This window comes from Pungitius pungitius, chromosome 11 (genome assembly GCF_949316345.1).
Source record: "Pungitius pungitius chromosome 11, fPunPun2.1, whole genome shotgun sequence".
NCBI lineage: Eukaryota > Metazoa > Chordata > Actinopteri > Perciformes > Gasterosteidae > Pungitius > Pungitius pungitius.
In genome coordinates this window covers 13,897,730-13,920,816 of record NC_084910.1, presented here as the reverse complement: position 1 = coordinate 13,920,816, position 23,087 = coordinate 13,897,730, and the positions used below count along the sequence as shown (strand labels likewise).

General features: G+C 44.3%; 1 protein-coding gene across 4 annotated transcripts; it reads right to left on the bottom strand.

Moving 5' to 3' along the window:
• fam131bb (family with sequence similarity 131 member Bb) lies at positions 1–17,635 on the bottom strand. Of its 4 annotated transcripts, none has more exons than XM_037453406.2 (9): positions 17,430–17,635; positions 9,237–9,274; positions 7,526–7,561; positions 7,043–7,145; positions 5,597–5,821; positions 5,292–5,432; positions 3,548–3,855; positions 2,708–2,968; positions 1–1,966 (listed from the first exon to the last, which is right to left on the bottom strand). In XM_037453406.2, the coding sequence occupies exons 1-9, from the start codon at positions 17,455–17,457 to the stop codon at positions 1,748–1,750; spliced, it is 1,359 nt and encodes a 452-aa protein (XP_037309303.1). In that variant the 5' UTR covers positions 17,458–17,635; the 3' UTR covers positions 1–1,747. The 4 variants fall into 4 exon arrangements, with proteins under 4 accessions (XP_037309303.1, XP_037309304.1, XP_037309305.1 ...); XM_037453407.2 differs by having other exon boundaries at positions 7,052–7,145; XM_037453408.2 differs by lacking the exon at positions 7,526–7,561.
• Between the last annotated feature and the right edge of the window lie 5,452 nt (positions 17,636–23,087).

The following is a 23,087-nucleotide window of genomic DNA, read 5'->3' as shown; positions in this document are numbered from 1 at the left end:
AATCACTATCACACTCCAGGCAGCTGCTTCACAGTAATCACAATGAGCAGGAAGACACCGATCTGTACGGCACAAGTCGTCAATCTCAGTCTTCCGTTCTATTCCCTGATTGGCTGATTGAGCAGCACACCGGCTGTAATTTCCTCCTGTGAAACCGCTCCGTCTCTGTTTCCCCCCCGGCGGATAAAATACTCAAACATTCATCCTTTTCATTTGTCTTTGTGTAGTGGTTAGAAAAACTAAATTCAGGCCTAAATCTTAAGCTTCGTCCCAAAGTAAAGTGGGACTGAGAGGTGTAAAAAAATAAAGAACTTATACTGCACTAGAATAGCTGTGACTGTGATTGAGAGGCGATTTTTATATACTCAGAATATTTACATCTATACGACAGAGCTGACACTGGTTTGTTGGGCAGCCAGTGGTTTGCCGGTCTATTGCTGGTTACAATTTAGATATTTCTGGGTGTCTGCATGTGTGTGTGTGTGTGTGTGCGTGTGTGTGTGGTGTTGCAGACAGCATTGAATCCATTTTCAACAGCATCCTCCCACACATTTGAAAGACTTGTTTGTTCCTAAAGAAATACTCCCGTCCCGTGTGGACCGCGGGGGAGACATCAAAAACAAACGCTCATGTACGGCCACGTTACTTCCGGTACATTCAAATGGTGGTTGTCCTCCTCGGCTACGTACTTCTAAGGGAGAAGCAGCTGAGGGTCCGTGTTGTCGAGCGGCTCGGTTTTTGGCTGTCTGAGTGGGACAGTCCAAAGGCAACCTCTGATCTGTTGGATTGCATCAGTGCAAGAAGAGATTCGCTCTATTTCTCACCGCAGGCCCACCGTGGCCTCGGGTACTATGGTTAAGTGCAAAGTCTATACGGTGCTGTATAGTACAGGTACTCCATAGTGATCTGGAGAAACATGCATACAGAGATATGCCGTAGGAAGCACACTATCTTACAGTACAATCCTTATCTGTGCAGTTTAGTGTGTGCAGTCGGCAGGACGGGCCTGTCTGGTGTGCCGCGGGCAACTTGGTGCCACAAACATCATGTGTATTTTTAGAGGGTGCCGACGTTTTCTTCTTAGAATAACGTGAAATAGTTTGGGTTGCCATTTTAAAATCATACCGTATGTGTTTGATGCAACAGGGAAAATAATTCAATTAAACTCTATCTAATATGTTGAGTAACAGCTGTAAACAGAGTTGTTCCCCCATTGGAAAACCGTGATATCTTATCATACACTTATACATAGGCTTGTTCTTTTTTTGCTTTATTACAAAATTATTCTTATTATAATGTTTTATTATGGTAGGTTTTATTATTGTAAGCGATGACAGGGTCATGTTACTTGTCTTTGTAAAAAGCATGCACTTTTCCTTTCTCCTCGTCTTCATCTCAACGTGGTTTCCTTTTCCTTGTGGAAATGTCTCGGTCAGTCAGTGCTCCCGTTCCTTCTCCTCCCTCTCCTCTTCAGTTTCTCTGTCCTCACTCGTCCCTTCCATTGTGACTTTGGGATGTAAGGCTTACAAATAAATAAATGTCCTTTGTTTGCATTAGTTTTTGTCTCATTACGTGTCCATCTCCAAATCGAATCCTCACCAAATCCCCTCGCAACCAAATAGTTGGGTTTGTGATACCTGAAAAGTAACAGATTAATATATATATATTTAATATATATATTATTACGTTCATTCCTGGCCGACTCTCTTGTCAGTTTGTAATAAGTAGTCTGTTGACACCCAGGTACTCAGTTGGTTGCCATGGAAGCGGCGGGACCCTGCCCCTCCGCCTGGTCCTTATCCTCTAGCGTCTGAACGAGGCTGGAGGGGACGTCGGAGGACTTCCGCTCTGTGATTGGTTCTGCCGGCGGTTGCCCCGGACTACTGCCGCCAGAGGCGTCCCCTTGTTGCGTGGGCGGAGTCAACGAGGCCAACTCTGGCTCCATGCACAGTGTCATCTCATCCTCCTGATCAGGACAGAAAGAGGCACACAGGAGGTTTAAGTAAACATGACTAATGAACCAATGTCATTCAAGTAAGGGCACATACTGGTGAGTGTGCACGTTTTAGCCTATTAACAGAAAGTTTCATATTATTGACATTGTTGCCAACAGACCAAAAATCTAAATCTTCATCGTACAGGCCACAAGCAGACTATGAGGATTAACTAGGAAAGACACCTTGACATGGTTAATCCATCCAAGTTGAAAATGTAGGTGATTGTGATGAAAATGCGCTCACAAGTAAAAAGAGATTTAAAAAAAACAACGGTCAATCAACAAAATCCCAGTCGAAGCCGGGAAGAACGGGCCGAGCTCCAAAAATAAGACCCTATAATATTCAAAATGCAACTTCATAATCAAATGGCCACCTTTTCCATACCCAACACTTTGTAAAATGCTTTCAGTTTGTTTCCTTTGTATGCACAAAGTACACCCCTAATACACTTAGTGTTCACTTTCTACTGCTGCACCTTGCTTAATTGATTAATCAATCGTACCTCACATGCATGACTTGAACGGAACCCAAACCCTTAGATGATGGGAATTAAATCTGAAAATCTTTGGGGAATCATTTGAAAAGTAATAAAGGATACATCATTTGTAGTAAATTGAACATACACCGCCGTAGAAATTCCAATTTGGTATTTTACAGTGCTTTCCACTTCACAGATGAAAGAAGTAATAATATATGATAGCCCCCCTCACCTTCAACTCCTCTTCCTCCTGCTTCTCCAGTAGCGGAGAGTGCTCTGTTCCCATATCTTCTGCAGAGGGAACACAGAGGCTCGGCTCCACCACCGCCGCCACACCGATGTAGCCGCCGGCGTCCGTCTGATAGGCCTCCATCTGCCCCGTGTTCCACAAATCCACCAGTGGTGGGTGAGCGGAATGGACCAGGCTGTGGATGGTGCTGTTGGGCGTCGCTTGCAACGAGTGGTTGGCACTATGCAGCCTGTGCTCCAGCGACTTAAACCAGGGAGGAGGAGTTAGAGATCTCGCTATAGATAAGAGCCTATATAAGTACAATTAATGCGCTACATCTTCCTACGTCTTTTTAAGCGACAACTTTTTACGCACATCATATATTTACCAAATTACATTCTTCTTTCCAGGAATCTTATTATTTATTTCAAGTCATATATCAGTTCCTTTCTAGGAAAGAAAAGAAAACTATGGACCTAGAAAGTAGACGGTTTTATTAGCCATAATAAATCAATGCGCTTAAAAGAACCAGTGGAAAACTAAATCAATATTGCTGTGTAAACGTATTGTTTCCAAAGTCAATTATTGAACCACATAAAAAAATATTTTTTTCTCAACTCTCGGCCTCTAGTTGATATTCTAGAATATTGTATTGGACAAAAAACATCTTCAAATTTGAGGTGCAGGAATTTTAACACACAGGCTTCTGAAATGGCACACCTTCCCGACTCATTACGTTTTTGCATTATGAGTAAAAGTAAACATGCTCACATTCTAAAGTTCAACTCTCTCATCTATTATCTCTCATGTGTTGCACTACACTACAAAGAAGTGGGACTCCACCTGTTGTTGCTGGTACTGCAGGAGTTGCTGTTGCTGGTAGTGCTGGATCTGTTGGATCTGCTGCAGCTGTTGTAGCTGATTCTGCTGCTGGAGAGTCAGCTGCTGCTCCTGCTGCTGCTGCGTCAGGAACCGAGTCTGCCCGTCATACCCGTCAGGCCCCGTGACGTAGGAGCCGACGGGCGGAGACGTCACGACCGACGGGTCGTTGTTGATCGGCTCCCAGGCATCGGAGGAAGAGAGGCAGTAGTGGCCCTGGGCGACGTATGTGTGAGGCCACACCTCTGCTGAGGAGTGGTGCAATATCTGATCTGGAAGAAAATGGAGAAGGCAGCAGTTGCTATTAGAGGTACTGTTTACTTATGGGTTGGTTGCATTTTACATGGTTTGGTCACATTTTTTTAGTAGCAAAAAGCACAATATATAGAAAATCATCCTGATTCATAATGTCAATAAATATAAACCCAGGGAAAACCTGATGTCCCTTTGATGTTTGTTTGTAACTCAGAGTTAAACCACAAATTTTAGCTCAGGCAAATCAATAACATTTCATTTTGCCTCTAATGACCAACATTTTCTGCAACATGATTTCAGCTGTTATCATACAATGAGAAGAGTTTGAAGCACATCATTTCAATCTGATCTGGCCCGCTGAGCAGAGTAAGCTGGGAGCTAAATCAACAAGATCAACAAGAGAAAACATCCAGGTTGGCTGAGTGAGTGTTAAAACAGCAGCCAGACGTAACAAATGCAGTTTGAACACCGGCTCACCTCCCTCTGCCTTGATGGAAATCCATCAATGCAGCAGAATTATTCTAATGGAGATTTATCTCCTCTAATAAGCAACAACACGCTCATTGTAATTTTTCTTCACCTCTGACTTCATGAAAAGAGGTTTGCAGTAGAAGTGTTGTGAAATAGAAATATCCAAAATTGTTTCACTTACGGATACAGTGTAAGTGTACCTTGCAACAGGCCATGTTGGAAATTTGAAATTGATAATGAGCTTCCCTTCCGGGCTGGAGAGAGGAGCTGGAACAGTGTGTTCCCATCACTTAGCAACATGACACATGCTTTACTGCAAGCTGTGAATCTCCACCCACACAGAAGCTCACAGCTGTTTTAACGCTGCCTGGATGTGTATTATAATGTACACATTTCATATATACTATTACATATTTCACTCAATACATAGATAAGAGAATGTATGTCTGTTGAAGTAAAGTTAATTTGCTCAAGCACTACACCAGAAAGTACAATTCAGAGTTACTTATACCTCGCTTGAGTCTTTTCATTTATTATTTAATCTTCATATTTCTTTCATTCAACTTCTCCTTCTGTTTGGACAACAACACATTTTATATCACTACATTTATTTGACAGATGCTCAGATTAATATACAATACATATGATCAGGGGAAAAAATATGTTTTATATTCAACAACCCAACTGCACCTAAAGTAGTCATCCTTTCCTACATTAAATCCTGCATACAGTGTACTTCCTTAGCTATTCAAATATGACAAAATAACACCAACAAAGGACATTCTGCTGTGCAACGACCACCTTGAACTTTACGTTCTTTAATAATACTGCTTTACTTTTCGTAACTGCTCCCTATACCTATAGTACATTTTCTTAGTATGACTTTTTATAATACAGTTTAGCTTACAGGGACACGTATAGATTGTTCTGCAACTTTGATTTTCAGTCGCATTCACATTAGAGGTTCTCTGTAGTCCTTTACCTCGACTGTTGATGCTCTCCTGGTTGAGCTCACTCAGGTGAGCCATGCTGCCTTGGTTTGAGCCCGAACGCGGGCTCTCCCCGTCCATCGATGTCCAGGCCAGCAGCGTCGCCTCAGAGATCGCAAACTGCTGCAGGATACCTGAGGTCAAGATATAAGAGGACAAGCCAGGATCACCGAAAACACCTGCATAATATCAAGATAGCTGAATAACTGGCGTCTATCCTACAAAGTCATATTTAGATTCCTATAAGCTCATGACTCTGCAGACAACAGGAGCACCGTGGAGCCTCGGCGTTTCCCACCTGCAGTGAAACGAGCCTCCTTCTCTGTTTCGCTGAGGTCACTGTAGGCGTCATTCTCCAGCCGCCGCTCCTTCTCCCGCTCCTGGGTGGTGATGCGGGGCAGCGGGACGCCCCCGGCGCCCACCGTGGTCATGCTCCAGTTTTGCCACTCAATCATGTGAGCTACACGACCCTGGGCCATGGCTGTGGGCTTGGTCACTCTCTCCTTCATGGTGCGGCTCACGCCTGTTGGAGACGGAGGAGGATGAGGATGAGAGGTTGATGTGGGGGGACCGTGGTGATGCAGCAGGTTTAGTGGATGGGAGGCAAAGTGGTGAATGGACAAGGAGAAAGAAAGGGGAGGGACGGACATCAGATATGTTATCAAGTGTTTGTTCACGGATGCTGTGATCGTTGATGGAACTATGGATAGCAAGGAGGCTAGCCTGGTGTGGGAGGATGAAAATGGACAGTTTATCAAAATTGTATCTAAATGACGAAAGGTTGCGGGGGACATTTGTGTGTTTAACATGAAAGCCATTTTTTGTATAGGCTACAACGAGGAGAGGAGGGAATTTATGTGTCCTGTCTGACAGAGGTGTATCATGGGATGGAATAGGTTAATTGGGGTGAGAATGTTCCTTGCCATAAATAATGAGAGGTTGGCTTGTTGGCATAATAACTTTCACACCTCTGCTAAGCTGCGCTGGGTAAGCAGAAAACCTCTCTCTCTTTCTCCTTTCTGCCTGTCTCAGAACTTGACTCATGCAAACCCTGCAGGACTGCAGGGCATCTCTTGAAGATTAAAGGAATTTCCTGCAACCACGCTGACAACAGCGTAATGACTGTCCGCCATATTTCATGTGACCAACACACGATGACGCATGATTGAGTACTGTCAATCCCCAGTTGTTGTTTTTCTCAAATCAGTCTGCGACCATCAAAGCAGGGAGTCGTAATAGTAAATTGATATGAGATTCATGAAAACATTGAATAAATTATGGGACAAATCTGTGCAACACCAGACTGTATGGCAGCTGCACTGCAATACATTACACAGCACTCAAATAAACTTCACTACAGAACACGGCTGGATTAGCCAGAAACTTTGCACTAGACTGCACTGAAATCTGTTCAACACAGCACTTTACACGGTTCAAAACATCCCTACGAATTCAGGACGACACAGTTTCACAACCACTCAACAAAGAAAACTACACTACCCACTCACCACTCACCTTTTCTCAGAGCAACAAGCCGTGTAATGATGCAGCGACTGTGTGTGTGTGTGTCTCTTGTTTTCAGGAATAATTCTTTACATCAATGACTCAGGAGGAGCCATTGACGAGTGTCAGAGGAGAGGATGTGATAGAGGGAAACCCGTTTTGGGTACCATGCTGACTCCAGCGCCCACTCAGGGCAGAGCCAACATGGGGTCGGTTTACCAGTTACAGCACAGACACACACCTGACACACCTGACAGAGAAGACTTAGCCAGAGCCCCGATGCCGTAGGCATTTGAGTTCCTCTTGAGCCGAGGCAGGATTGACGTGGTGTCTTCCATAGACAGCTAGAGGGAGAGAAGAGAGAGGAATGGAGGAGGGGGAGAAAGCGCGGAGAAAAGGGTTGTATGGGTCGTGTGACAAGGCACACAAAGACATTAAGACAGTGTGTGTTGGAGAGGAGTGAGTGGAGACAGGTGATGGAGATGTTGCGTTAATACCAAATATTCAATCTGCATAACCTAAATCTGGATTACAAGTGAACAATCTACTTTTGTATTCTGGACCAATAAGCCATTTTGCTTGTGATCACTACCGTGTCCAACTAAAATACACCAAAATAGTAAGGCCGAGGAGGAAAAAGCTCCTGACTAAAGGGTGAGTTAAATAAAAACAGGTGAAATAGATAGAGAATGAAAAGATGGAAGAATGATGTCACAACACTTACATTGATTCCCTCCCATGAAAATTCTGAACGTCCATGCTAAGGAAGAGAAGCAGGAAGGTATAGGGAAGGACGGAGCGGCAAAGAGTGAGACAGGGATAAGACAGAGAGAACATGCATGGGAGGAGAAGTGTGAAGACAAAGAGAAGATGGACAGAGGAGGAACAACTCATCGGTCGTGTAGAGGAAGAGAAATGACGACATGTGAGAGGGGAAGAGAGACGGATACACAGGATTTTCCAGGTACGAGTAAGGCAAGAAAGGGAGGGGAGGGGGGATTAAACAGCGATCAGTATACTTGCTCGGTTATGAGTGGCAGAGTGAATACGCTATGAATGAATGAGTCTCAAAACACTGAAAGCCAGCCGAAACAAACACTGAGTGAGAGAGACAATATATGTGTAGGTGTGTGTCTACTTTTTTCAACCCCCAAAAAAAGCCTTCTTCATGTTTTGCCTGTCAAGCTGGATCGAGAAAAGGTTTGCATGAAATCCCTCCACAACAAAAAAACAGATCAATGGTAGCATATTAGTTAGTGAGCTTTAGATGTTCTGTTAGCACAGGCTAGTTATTAACCTTTTTTAAGTTATTATGCTAAGCCAAGTGGTATCAATCTTCTGATGTAATTCTCTGCAAGAAAGTAGAAGAGCATTTCCTAAAATGTCAAACTCCTTCCTCTGAGCTCTGATTTTGGGGTTTGGGCTTTATGATTCATGGTTTTATTCATCCCCTCCGTGCCTCAAAACAATGCTTGAATTAATAGTCACTGTAATACTTGTCACTGCTGATCAACCGGCCATTAAATGTAAAGAACAAGTTGTGTTACGCTGAAGGACCAACTCGCCGTGTGTTTTATCTCCACCATGCAGTGTGTCCAAATAACTCATGTTACTCGATATCCGCCTCTTCCTGTTTGTCTCTTCACTTCTTTCCCTTTGTAATTCTATTTGTCGCTCCCTTTCTCTTTTCCACTCTCTCCACAAGAGTGGGTCTGATGAGAGATTTAACACACTCGAGTTGTAGAGCTGGGCCTCTTGAAGCAGCTTTTCTTGTTTTTTTCCAATAGCCCAACCACACAGGTGTGTGTGTGTGTGTGTGTGTGTGTGTGTGTGTGTGTGTGTGTGTGTGTGTGTGGTTGGTTTTTGTGGACAGGAGGGCATTCTGGGGAACGGTGCATAATTAAATTGAAAAAGATTTCTCCAGGTCCAGGAATGGTTCCCCCCACCTGGGATCTGTTATAAAGCACGGGATCAGCAGAGCAGCAGGAGACTAGAAAAGACGAGTGAAAATGAGAGCAGCGGTAGAAGGACATAGTAATGGTGTGTAGGAGGACGTTGGAGAGAGAGAGAGAGTGATGCATGTCTTGTTCGGCTTTGAACCGGCGCTGAGCAGTGACTCTACGCAGCAAGCCACAGACTTCTTAGCAGCGACATACAACCCGGACCAGGATTGCTCAGGGTTCCAGCTACGCCTCCCTATCGAAAGGGTGGGGAGGGGGAGGTGTAGTGGAAGTTGAGCGGCTGACATTGAAATGACACGTGTTTCTATTAGACTAATCTACGAGCATAAGCACTGGCACCTTGAGTGACAGACAGCTAGCGAGGTGAGCTGCTTAAATCCGCAGCCATGTTGGTTCCTCGGATGGAGTTGATAGTCCAACCCGTCAAAGGAAGTCAACCACAGGGGTTAGCCAGAATGACAACTGAGTTCTTACCTGCTCCCCATCCTTCTGGACAGGTACGCCATCTCCCGCTGACAGCAGGGTAGAGAGGAAAAGAGAACAGAGGGGGAGAAGAGGGAAGAATTACATTTGTTTACTGGCCTATCATTCACAACGCGTTTGGGGATCTTCTCTCTCATGTTCTCCCTTTTTTGGGTCAATCATCTCATGCATTCTTCTTTTCCTGTAAAAGTTACTACATTTAGCATTCTATCCTCTACCCTTATTGCCCTAACAATACTTTAACATTAGAGAATGTTGCTCTTGTGTCTCTCTCCCACTTTCTCTTTAGTATTGCACAATAACCAGAAATAAATCCATCTATAATTTACTGGTCAAATATATGAACCAGTTTTTAACTGAGTTAACTTCATCGTGGCGAATAATCCAACTGATTCAAATGTTTTGACTACTTGCAGGCTTTACTAATCCACCACCAGGATCTAGACTCCAGGGGATCATTCCTGTAGAGTCTAATCACCAAAGTCTCTCTTTAATGAACTCCCTCTACATGTCAACCACATGTGCCTTAATAATCCACTGCAAGGAGTCAGTAGCAGATCATACACAAACCCATCCACCAGCAAACTGCAGATGGGAGTTCTCTGAAGTAGACGTTGGATAAATGAACGTTATTATCGCTCCTCTTTCCTGGGCTGTCCAAACCCTAATTAAAAAATTGGTTTAATTAGCGAGACTGTACTGGTAATTGAGTTTAAACACAGCGTCAAGTCTCTAAGGTAGCTGCTCTCTGTATGAGAGGGTCTGTGTGTTCGACTCCTGGAGGGGCTCGCTCCTGTGGAGGCGCTCCTTGTGTCTCCGTGTGTGTGTGCGTGTGTGTGCACGTGTCCCGCTGAGCCAATCACAGCTACTTTTGGCAACCACGAGCGAATCCTCTTCTGCTCTGAGGAAACACCGAGTCGTTGGCACCCTGGATGTCCAGTGATGCCTGTGACCCACTGACACAGTGATTCAGAAACATCAGCTCCGGTCCGTCTCTGTTGTGCTCTCAGATTTTGCCCTTCTCTCTGAACTCCATCCAGTCGCGTCGGATCACCGCGAGGGCAGAGACGAGGGATGGACTTCATTCCAGAAACTGACCCCTTTTACTCGCACAGTGACAGGATGTGCCAGCGAATAGGGACCACCTTGCTTCATGTGTGCCGTAACTATAGTTCTCAAACCTGGAGTCTTGTCATAAATCAGTCTCTGAAATGGAATACACACATTTGAGTTAACTTTTAGGACTGATCATGTGGTTTATTTTGAACCAGTTTTCTTTTTAGTTTGACCCAGTTTCCTTCAACCCACTTTGTGTAGCGATCCTTGTTTTTTCCCCTGACTAATAAAAATAGCTTTTTGGTTGTAAATGACCCAGGTCAATTTCCCTAATAAATTTTAAAAAAGGAGGTCAAATGCAAAACGCGATATTTTTAATGTAATGTCTAGCATCCAGAAGATGGAGACATAGATTGTGTTTTCACAAGGAAGGCTGAGACTCTGGAGACAGAGAGGAAACGCTCGAGCAGAAGAACACACGCTGGACATCGACTCAAAAGTGAACCAGGGACGTTGGAGTAGCTATTATCAAAAATGTTGATCAACTCTCAGCTAAGGTTAAATGTAATTTATTGGTATGGCTTTATAAAGTGACGTTTATATTCAATTTGCTTTTCCTTACATGCTTTGGTTGCTGGATAAGTGAGTTTGGTTGTCGAGGTGTTGAGATCATGCCCCCATGCATATTGATTTATTTGTTTTCTTGGTGATGGAATTGGGTTTGTTCGGGTTGAAATGGTTATCCTGAGCTTTGAGCCGGGCATCTTCCCGTTATGGGGGTTGGATGTTGAATGATTATGTTGCTACATGTTTAACATTTTCACTTATCTGGTGGTTCCTGCAATGTGTGGGCGCTCAGGTTCAAGAGGTGTTCTATTTTCAGCGGTTCAGAATTGTTAAATTCCTGAGACAAACATGCATTTGTTTACTGGTGTTAGGGCCTGATAGGGAAGAAATGTGTTTCCTGTGAAATTCAATCCAAGCTATTTTGCACACATAATGTGCTTTACTTAAAGCAACCTAACTTGTGACAAGTTACACCATCCAAGAGCAAATCTCATCCAGCAAACGGCAGCAACACTGCCAATTGAGCTTTTTACAGTCTAGGAGGCGTTTTAATTGTGTTTAAAGGCAGTAGCATTAGATGTTGTTTGTGCTCCATGTTCTTCTGAACATCTACTTGCATAGTGTAGGCTGAGAGTTTCTCAGGGTGAGGGTGAGTAAAGTATTCCTGAAAAATAGGATCAGCAGGTGGTCGCCACCCGAACGGCAGTAATGATGCAACAACCGCATCGCAGCTGGTTGACGCACACAAATTCAAGCGCTACTCTCCCCATTCAAAATGAACTCTGGGAGACCTCAGAACAATTAGCAGGGCATCTTTGATTTTTTGGCACTGTGGAGTGCGGTGTGAGGCGGTTACTTATGGGCTGATATCAGTTAGAGAGATGTCTCCTTCTGTGCCTGGGCGGGGGAGAGTGTCCCAGATTTCTCTCCGATCTGGGTGAAAAAAATCTGCCCTGCAAACACAACTCGTATGAATGTAAATGCACAGCCACATATTTAGGGCCTCAAGCAGCAAACTGTTACACACAAAGCCTCTTCTCTTTCTCTGTGTCTCTCCCTTTCTTTAGCTTTCTATCTCTCCCCTCTGCATCCTTTTGCCTTGTTCAGCCAATTAGTAGATTCATTAACACACACACACACACACACTAGTCACAGTGTGTCAAGATTTTGCTGCACACAGCAGTAGTAGGCTACAAATCATATTGGAAAAGCCCTCCCTCCTTTGCTCAGCGATGGACCAGAAACGTTAAACACAGTTTGTGTACATTTGTATTGCATATAATCTTACATCAAAGCATGCGCTATTTGTGAAGTGAGCCACGACGGGGGTTGGATGCCTAAATATCCCGCCGTGATCAGTTGTCTATACTCTGCGTAGATGACGGTTCAGCAGTCGTGAGAAGGTGATGCTCTAGAGCTCTCAGCAGCACAGTAAGCAGCTTCTGAGGAGACACGCAGGATGCCTCCTTGAGGAAACAGCAGCAGCAACAACAACAGAGCACATGACCAGAGAGAGCCAGCTTTTCTCCCCCCTGGCGCTCTCCCTCCCTCCCCTCCCGCGCACACAGCGGTGCGGCTCTGGATACCCCCTCTGCGGTCATAGGGGAGCCAGGCTTAGCTCAGCAGAGGAGAAGGAGCGGGAAGGAGTCAAGGAAAGAGGGAGGGAGGGAGGGAGGGAGGGCTGGGGTGATGGAGGAGGGAAAAAAAGGAGGGAGCGGCCGTGCGTGTCGAACAACCAAAGATCTGCAGCGGCTGCACTGTCAACTCCGGCTCCGAATGCAGTGGCGTGACAACTACCGCTGGAGTGGGAAGCGTTTGAGAGTCATCCGTCCTTTTGTACATCCCGGTGCCCTGCAGCAAAAGCGCAGAGGAACTAAGCTGGGTGCTTGTTTACCATGACAGCTGCAGTGGGGCTGGTTGCCACGATGGGGCACCGGTTTTGAATAGCAACCCTCTTGCAGCGATATGCGCAGATGTCGGGTGACGGAGCTCCAGAGTTCAGCCGACAGCTGAGGACCAGAGGACCCAGATGGTTAGGGTTAGGGGAACCCATAATTCACGCACACGCAGGGACATGAGTTGCTGCCATTGACTCGGCGAAATGACATTTCCGATCCACATGCCCCTGTCGTTGGCAATCCTGACACGCCTCGTTCCTCTGTTACAGGCATGACTGTGGCTGCCATCCTGTGCAGATCTTTATCACTAATGCAGGGTCAGAAGGTCACAGCAGTCATTCGTGCACTGACAGCCTAAAGATCTACAGCGTGTAGTATCTTGGAATATTCAATAGTCTACGAAGTCAACCAGTTACTTTCGGTCTTCAGCAGCAGGAAATCTTAATTTTCTTGCTCCTCAGCTTTCGGGAGCCTTCCCGTCTTTGAGAACATGGTCTTTCTGTTCATCAGCACTGAAGTGGTTAGTAGCTACAGATAACACAGAGACAACCAGCATGGTTGCACACTAATGCTGTGGAGCGTATCCGCAAATTCACACATACACACAATCGTATGGATCAGATTGTATTATTATTATTTTCCAATTTCATAACGGACTCTAAGTCACTTTGTTTAGAGGGACGCCTGCCATAGTGTTTCCACACAAAGGCCTTTTATTTCCTCTCCATATGCATGCTGAAAATTGTGTGTGCAAGGGAAAGCACACATGCATATACATTCAATCTGTTCGCCTCCCATAAGGCTTGTTACCTGGCTTCACACAACAACGCAAACCATTTAGCACACAGTTGACATGACAAAGAGGCACTCACATAAATCTGTAGCTAGGAACCCTATTCTGCTTTATGTGCTACATGTCCATGGGTATATACACACATACATACACACACATGTAAAACACCCACACAGGTAAGGGTCATCGGGTCCTCCTTGTCTCTGAAGTACTACATCACTGAGTCATTCGCCTTGAATGTGTTTATGTGTGCAAGGCTTTTCCATCCTGGACAAACAGCCTCTATCCTAGTTGGCTATTTCTCCAGTTTACAGGATGACAGCAAACTGGCAAACGCAGGACATGGTATCAATTGTTGACTTGGATGTTTGGCGGAGACACAATGTCGGTGGGGGTGTTTCATATCGAATGACGTGGAATCGCTGTCTGTAATGCAGCATCAAAAAGAGAAAAGGGGCGAAGTGGTGAAGCATAATGTGTATTTATCACATTCACACCCACATGTGGGCCTCGGTTCATATAAATATAGCTGCAGGAGTGAGATAATATGCATCCATGCGTGAACACATAGATACATACTCAAGAGCATTTGAACACTCAAGCTGGGAACTGATTTCATCCTTTTTTTCTATGATGCCAATATTATATATTCATCCATCCATCCATCGTTTATAGGTTTTTTTTATTCTGAGTTATTTACATCTGAGACGTGGTTAACATAAGATTTTAAGTGGTACTTTTGTGCAATTCTTTGTGAGGAAACTAGGTATCTCTTGATTAAACCAACTAGTTTGTTCCTAAAATTAAATTAATAAAAGAAGACACAGTTAAATGTTGTCTAAACACACAATTCTTTCTAAAATGGGAGATATTTATACACGTAAAGTACTATCTGATCAAATAACAAATAACAACAATATTGACAAAAACATTAGCTTTTAACACTCAATAGTTAACACACTGTGTGAGTGATCAATTCAGTAAGTAGATACATACACAAACAATTAGTCACACACACAAACGTAACTGTCAGTCCTTATTGATCTGTAAGCAGTTTGGTACCTCACCTGGGCTAACTTAGAGAAAGGGAAAGGAAAGTCTGCGTAGAGACCACAGCTGAGGGTTGTCATAATGTCCCATATTTATAACTGGAATGTCACCACTGCAGCCTGACCCATAGCAGTTATGTTCACTCTGAACACAGGCCCTAAATTATAGATTGATTAATGATTTCCTCCACCGGTATAGAGCGGCGTGGTAACTGGATAATGGAAAAATGCTTCTGATGTGAAGCTTTTAGCACAATTATGGGTAAAGGCATTATCAACACCACGTCTAGCATTGTGATCAACATCCCGGCGCTGTAACAGAATTACTAACCCTGTGTTTGGCAGAGTGGAAATGGGCTCTCAATGAGGCATAAGCTGTGTGCTGCACACACAAGCTGAGTCACTGACTCTAGTTATTCTGCTCTAGGTCTCATTGCCTTTTCCTCGCTGATGTTGGGAAGACAAAAAGTGTGTGCAAAACATCGACTGCTTCTCAGGGCCTTTTGCGCTCTGAGGGGGAGAACAAAGCGCTGCAACAAATGTTTATCACCAAGGATATTCTTTTTAAATTAATAGTTAACTAATGGAATTGTTTTGTGATTTCTTTTTCGATCCTTGTATTTATGCGGGCCCTTATTTTCCAACTGCATCTGAATTTAAAAAAGCAGTTGTCCCACACATACAGCAAAAACACCTACAGCCACTGCCTGCAGGAATCAGTCTCTGCAACAATTGCAATGATGCTAATGATTACCAAGTCTCTGTTTTTCTATTTGTAAAAAGAGTCTAAAATAATAAAATGATATGCAGGCCGAAGCGGTTTCCCTCCAGGAAAGTACGCGATGACAACTAAAAAGATGTCACAGTTTGTCACATCCCCTGTTGTTCATTACAAAAGAAAAAAATGTCGTATGTACTTCCTCATCCTGCTGGACGTGTTGGCTTGATTTTTTTAACGCACTACAACAGCAATCACAGCCCGACCACGGAGCACACTCTCAGATGTGACGGCGCTGGGAGAGATTGTGTTACCGGAGGCCAGAGAGAAACATCAGGCCGACTCCAGCACAGAGACGGACTCAGTCCGGCTGCTGCTCCTGTTGATCTTCAATCGGCAGCGTGGACTGCAGTTGAGAAGGTCGATCAATAGCACACACTAAAGCCATTCTCCCCCAGGATATAAACACCACCATCTGCCCAAATTGCTGCTGATTCTGATGCTCACTTGTGGCATTTAAGTTGCTCAGAAACGCCTAATCCTCCTTCTTTTAAGAACTGTTTATTTGCACATTCACGTTAGATTACAGTGCACACAGCTGGGGACAACGTTTGCTTTCCCCTAAGTAGATGTACACCCTCAACTACTTGTGTCTGACAATCTACACAGTGTTGTGTGATCATAAACTGCTTTTGCTGGAGAAACCCTATTGAAATCTTGAGCCTCTCTGATCACTCGTACAAAAAGAAGCTGGTTCCCAATCAGAATAATGTGGCACCTTTCAAAAGCCCTCTGTCATCTTCAATCCTTGTGTTTCCAGCTGCTGGAGTCTCTGGGCTTTGCCAGGTCTCCTGTGTTGACCTCAGTGTTGACAAAGGGCCCTGACCTTCTCTGCTGCGCTGCAATGAGTCAAATACTTCAACCTGCACTGCCTGAGCTTCTGTAACACGGTTCATGCTGTATTCATGTCGCACCTGCCTTCCTGAATGTGCACTCATAAACTCTCCATGAATATGACATCTTCTTCATGCACGATGGAGATCCTGTCTGTAACCTGGCTTTGACATGCACGACCTCTGGAAAGGTTATGCACTTTTCTGAGAGGGGTAAAATATGTGTTCAGATCTGCCACAAATATGTCTAAGAGCTGGGTGTGCTAAGAGGTCAATTAATATTTAACACCAAAGGAGGTCTGTTTATTTTTATCTTGAGTATGATTCATGCTACATACCAAGACACGCGGGAATTTGAACTGTAACAACGAAAACATGACTATATATACAACCCGTCGCAGTATTTAATGTATCATCTATGGGTTTATCCAGGAGGATCCTCACCTGAAAAGTCCCCTCAATCCCATACACACTCGCCTGCACGTATTTACCCCCCTCCCTCTCCCCCCAGCCCTCTATCGCCATCCTCCTCCCCTCCTCCCTGTGTCCCTGCCTGCCCGCCTGCGCTGAAATTCTTCCCCTGCTGCTCGTTTCTTCATCCCCCTCCATCCCTATTACACATGCAAATAATAACAAACTGGGCAAACGCCTGTGACAAAGGCATTATCTCTGGTCTCATTTTATTCTCTTTCTCCAAGCCATACCACCCTATAAATAAGCCCCAACACTCTCCTCCCTACCCCTCTCTCTGCCTCCTACTCACACACATGTACATACTGCCAAACAGTATCATAAATCAAGGGCTGGGAGGAGGGAAGGGAGGAGGTAGGTTGGGGGATGCAACCACACACACACTCACACACACACAGAAGCACATTTTAACACATATTGTCTGTGACATCCTGCCTGGATTCTTTTTTTCCCCCCCCACAGCTTCTGTGACCAGAAGTCTACAACTTGTTTATCCACTGCAGTGAAAGAGAAGCAAACACCTCGCACATTCTCTCTCACACACACACACACACACACACACACAAACCAACGCACACACACAAACCAACGCACACACATATACAAAGCCTATCCATATGTAGTCGCCACACAAACCCTCACTCCTGCAAGACAGCCATCCTCCTGCTCATCCTTTCCCCCGCCCCCACCCAAACCCCATCTAGTCCGCAATGAGCGAGGGAAGAGAAGCGGGGCTTACTCAGTGTCCTGGAGCCGATGCATCCCATGGTGTATTCACAAAGGCCCTGGATACAAGCGAGGAAGTGTAACCCAGACGCCGTGCATTCTCCCCCTTCCTCCTGCGACTCTCTCGTTCTCTCGGCTCTGGCTACTTTTTGTGGCTCTCCTGTGCGCTCTCTTTGGCTTTCTCCCTCTTGCGCTTGCTCGATCACTCACTCTCCCTCCCCCTCCCCTCTCTCACTCTCTCCCCCTTGCTCTCTCTCTCTTTCCGGTGCAGTGTCTTAGAAGAGATCCGGTTAGTAAGTCAGTATGCCTGGGGCTAATAGATGAAGAATAAATAAAGATGCAAAAAGCCATTATTAGCATTACTTAAACAGATGTCTTCATTTATTAAAAATCAAAATCACCAGTATGTGGGTGATACAGTACCCAATTTGGAGCAATTATTACATTTACCAAAACAACTTGAGTTATTGGGAAGGAACGTGACAATATAATTTGTAAGTCTGAAATATCAAAACAACCACAGGCATTAATCAAATGACAGGTTGAAAGTACCATCAGACTGTGTGTGTATTGGGTTACTACTACTAGATCAATAGCACAGGGCTGAGAGGGCTGGGCTGCCATTGTTGTAGATATCGCTGCACTGCCGTAATATTGTTGAGCTAAAATGGGGGATTCTCTCTGTCTCCCTCCTGTGTGCACTCCGCCTAACAAAGTGCTGCAGCGGTTTCCTCTCCCCTCGCTCCATCTCCCTCAGTCACCTCCTCTCTGCCTCGCACAAAGCAGCGCTTGCACATACGGTGATATTAAACAATCTGGGGGGTGGGAAGAAATCAGCTGAGGGTTTTCCTCCACAGTCAAGCCCGAGTCTCCACCTCTTTCCGTGTCGTCTCTCAGTATTGATCCGCCCCTCAGTCATCTCTGCACCTATTGCTTGTTTTTCTGTTCACTTACAATCACATCCCCTCTTTTTTTGTGTTTGCTCCCCTCGCATCCTTCCTTTTCTGCCATCTATACCCTCATCCCTGGGGAAACAGATGAGAGGAGTGGCTCCTCTCTCTCGGTAATTGGAAATCTGTAACACCCCCGCACCGACTCACTCCTCCTTCCACCTTCTTTCTAAATCCATCTGTCTTGCTTCAGCTTTATAACAACACCTGCTGTGTTCTTTATTTCCCTTACATATCTACCTGTCGTTCTTTCTCTTCTGCCTCCGTTTCTATTGGGGAAATCCCCTGCTCCTCTCTCCTCGCTCATTACAAATTCATGTGTGCCTTTTCTGTAATTGTTTTGACCAGTAAATGACGCAGGAGCATTCTGGACAGTGAAGGGTTGTATGTGTGTGGAGAGAGGGGGGAATATTTGGGCGAAGAAGAAGAAGAAGAAGAAGAAGATGAGAGCTCGACAGATGGAGGGACAGAGAGACAAAGACGTGAGCAGATGGGGGAGTGATGGGAAGGAAACCAAAGCACTGTTGAGTCATCTGAGGGATAGAGGTGAGGAGATGATGCTGTGTGATGAAAGTCTAATAAATTAGCAGTCCAGATTGGACGGATGAAAAAGAAAAAAAATGAATAATTTTCTGAATTAAACTAGTATAAAAAACAGATGAAAAAAGCATTTAATATAACAATAGAAGGGCAAATTCAAACATAACAAATCATACAATCCAGCCATTCCCTGCACTGTGGGTTTATGTATGAATGTGTGTTTGGATTCTTTGCAGGCTGAGGAGATGAGGCTGTAGGCTGCTGCAGGGGTCAGTTTCACTCAGGGCTGTTGGCTCACATGCGCTGAACCTGGTACTATCCCCCCCCCCCTCTGATATGTGCAATTGCAGACTGAGTTTATTGTCCTTGACCCCTTGTCCCCCTCTGGCTCTCAATGCCCCCTCCGTCGGCCCATCACTTTGTGCAAATCAATGCCTCCACAACCAGTCATTTTCTCTCTTTGCATGACGCTTCATGGCAATTCATGCTTTTTGACGATCTATCCTACTTTATCTGTCGTTCCTTGCCATGAAAGATATCTTTGGTGCTCATTTTCTTTGTCAATTCATCTGTATTAAAGTAAGGACCCATTGAACTTATGCACAAGAGATGCAAACAAACTGCAGCGAATTAGTCAATTCCTGCTATATTTGATGGTTTCAACTTCTAAAAAGGGATGATTTTCTCTCTTAGATAACATTAAATTGATGTGATGGTTTTGAGCTAACGGTCAAACAATACAAAACATTTTATGATGTGACCTTGATCTTTGGGAAACCGCAACCTCCATTTTTCACAGCTTTGTAGAACAAGTGATTACAGAGGACAAAATCCTCATAATAAAGACAATTGTTAGTCGCAGTGCAATTACACACACACACATACACAAACACACACACATGCAGGAACATACAGAATACCTGTGACAAACTGGCCAGCTACGATACGGACCACCAATGCGGAACAAGGTCAACCACAGAGAGAAGAGATTCTTGACACTAATCTCACTCATGATACATGGGCCATTTAAAGGACAGCCTCGCAGGTCTTTGTCTGCTCCTTTCCAACTCAAACACACACACACACACACAAACATTTCTAGCATGTATAACAACAACAACAACAGGGTTCAAATGCAGCAGTCCCTGTTTAATATTATCTCTTATCACCTCATCATCAGTGACTTTCATGTACCTGTCACTATCCGTCGATCAGCTCCTGGCTGTTCTGTAGGTTGCACCTCGAGGATAATGAACAACAGCTTTGATAGTGTCTCATTCAAGATGTTCCGAGCTGATGAACGGAAATGCCTGTGCTGTTTCAAGAAGTAATTCTTAAGCATTTAGCGCAGACTGTATAAATGTGGGCCGAGGCTCCGTGGCGTCACTCATGAAGCTCAAAGTGAGTTTCTCCCACAGCCTCGCAGGCTGCAGCTAATCCAAAAAGGGGCAGAGATATGGCTTGTTGGTTTTTAGATTCATTACAAAACAAACCTGTGAAAATATTACATTAAATACATCCAAGAAACATGTATATTTCTATATTTTTAGATGTTGTTAACAAATGTACTTCTTGCAGGACTGCACAATATACATTCTTAATTCATCGGTTTATGTTTGACCATATTGTTTTACATTTTGCAAGGAATATGAGAATTATATTTTGTGCAAGTATATTGTGGTGGAAGTTTTTGCACAGACAATCGTTAAATAAGAATAAAGGCTCTGAGTCTAATTTGTCTTTCTCCGTTTATTTCCTTGCAAGGGAAGAAAGGTCATAGCAGCTACGTGCTCAGTATATGGTAAATGTTATCACTTGATTCAACTTCCTTGTACATCTGTCTTGAATAGGTAAATAAGCTAAAGAAATGTTCCAGATAGTAAACACATTCATCAATGTTAAGGTGGGCATTTTAACAAGAGGTCTACAGATATTAAGTTGCTTTTAAATCATCAAGTTAACCTTCAAAGTTCTCAGCATTTCTGCGTTGACTTCATTTATCAGCATGAAGGTTGCCGTTTGGCTCAGACTGGTTGAACTCTTTTAACGGATTAATTTTTCCTCCTCCACCTGGCTGCCCACTGCTACCACATATCCTTGTATTTAATATGTGCTCTGCTGAACCAAACTACTGTTGGTGTGTTGCTATATATGTGTTAACTGGATCCACATGTTACACGACTGCCCCCAAGGAGCCGCCAAGTTAGTTACACAAGAATGTGTGTGTGTGTGTGTGTTGGCAAAGGATCATGTATATCTGACAGACAGCATGTCTTGGATTTCTCCTAACTGAATAGAGAAGACTTGTGTGGGGAAGGAGAGATGAGGTGAAGAGGGAGGAGAAAAGGAGAGAAAAAGATGGAGGGGGGAGAGAAAGAGGGTGAATTCTCTGTGTGTTTTTGAGGAGTGGAGGGGGGACTGGGGGGGTAGGAGGGCGTTGGGGATGAGGGAGTGATATAAACGTTGCTATAAAAAGAGGCAGCCTCAAATAAGGTGTTCTATGACGGCTGTGCTCGTGAGATTTGCTTTGTTTTAGCCAGAAGGGACTTCTTGTGCATTATTAGTTGACGGTAGTTCACTATCTCTTGCTAGAATTCCTCAACACACACAGTGATGTGTTTACGCATGTGTGCGTGGGTGGCAGAGAGTGTTTCTTTGTCCAGTTCTTACACAAGGAAAAAACCTTGCATACGAGGAGTTCCCATTCCTTCTTCATTATTTACGAGTGTCCTTCCTGTTGTCCTGCAGTCCCTCTACAGCCCCTCTTGCTCCAGTCCTCCAGTCCTCCTTGTCTAGACTACCGTCCCCACTGCTGCAACGTTTGTCCCAAGTGTGACGCATTCAGAGTCACGTCAGTATCTAAACGACCTCCTGTCCTGTGTTACATACCGATAGCTGATGTGGATTTGCTCGATACCAAGAGATTCTGAAAGAGTCTCCTTCCCTCAAGGCCTTTAGTCTGACTCTGTAATCCACAGAAGTGTATATTCCGCCCCCTGCTGGAGGAACCGCGGTACTGCAGGCTAAGAATGGCTTTGTCCGGCAGACCGCTTGGCAGCAGAGAGGTTTTTCCTCTGGGTACTGAGGGAAGAGACCCTGTTCTGTTTCACGTTTGCAGGTTCTCATCCTGTCTGAATTACATCTGGAATTCCTGCTTGATGGCTCAATGTTTGCTTTCTACTTCCACTGTAGGCTACATTTCATGTTTGTACTGTATAAGAGGGAGAGGATACCACATTAGATAGAAGTATCTTTTCTAGAAATAGAAATTTATTTTACATGTGGGATGGAGGAAAGCTCTTTCTTCCACTGTACACTGGATGTTCATTACAATTTACACAAATCATAGGATGAAAGCACATTTGGTTATGATGTCATTTTGTATTAAAGAACATCCAAGAGAGTTCTACAAATGAGCTTAATGTGCTGACAGAAAGTGTCGGGAAAGGACATGGAAGACTCCCCCCTCTCAACAGCTAATTCATTTCTGAAAAGAACAGCAGGATTCCTCTTGAAAAGAACACATGCGGTCAGAGAGCAACACAAAACCTTACATAATTCATACATTAGTGGGGACTTGTTATTACAGAATGCAGCAGTCGTTGTCTCTTTTTAAAACGCTGTGGTTCTTTGTGGTGTCTTTTCTTGATATTCATGTGTATGTAAGGGGCTCGGGTGGGACAGGCTTGAAGTAATGTCCGGTTATTCGTTTGTTTTCCTTCAAATTTGAAACTTGTAAATAAAAAGATCACGATTACCATTCATCAAGAGATAAAAAGTGGTCAGATTGAGCAAAAGATCATTTGCCATTCTCATGTTACATGCCTTTTAAATGTCTGAACATGTTGTAAAAATGGTTTTTCAACTTTTCCTTTGTTGAACAAAAATGACCGTGAGAGAGACGATTCAGTCTGAAATGAACTAACGGAGGTATCATGATACAGGTAATGACTCACATGAGTGGGAGGTGTGCACGGAGGAGTGGAAGGAAAGGTGGGAAGGGAAGTAAAAGGGCAACATTTGGAGGGTGGACTGAGGAATGGGGTGATCATGGGAGAGAAGCGGCGAAAAAACGTGCAGCAGGAAAACAGAGAGAAGGAGAAATATGGCACTTTACAGCGGTGGGGGGGGGGGGGGTGAGGAACTGTTCATTCCAAGGTTTGGCCACATTCCAGGCTGTC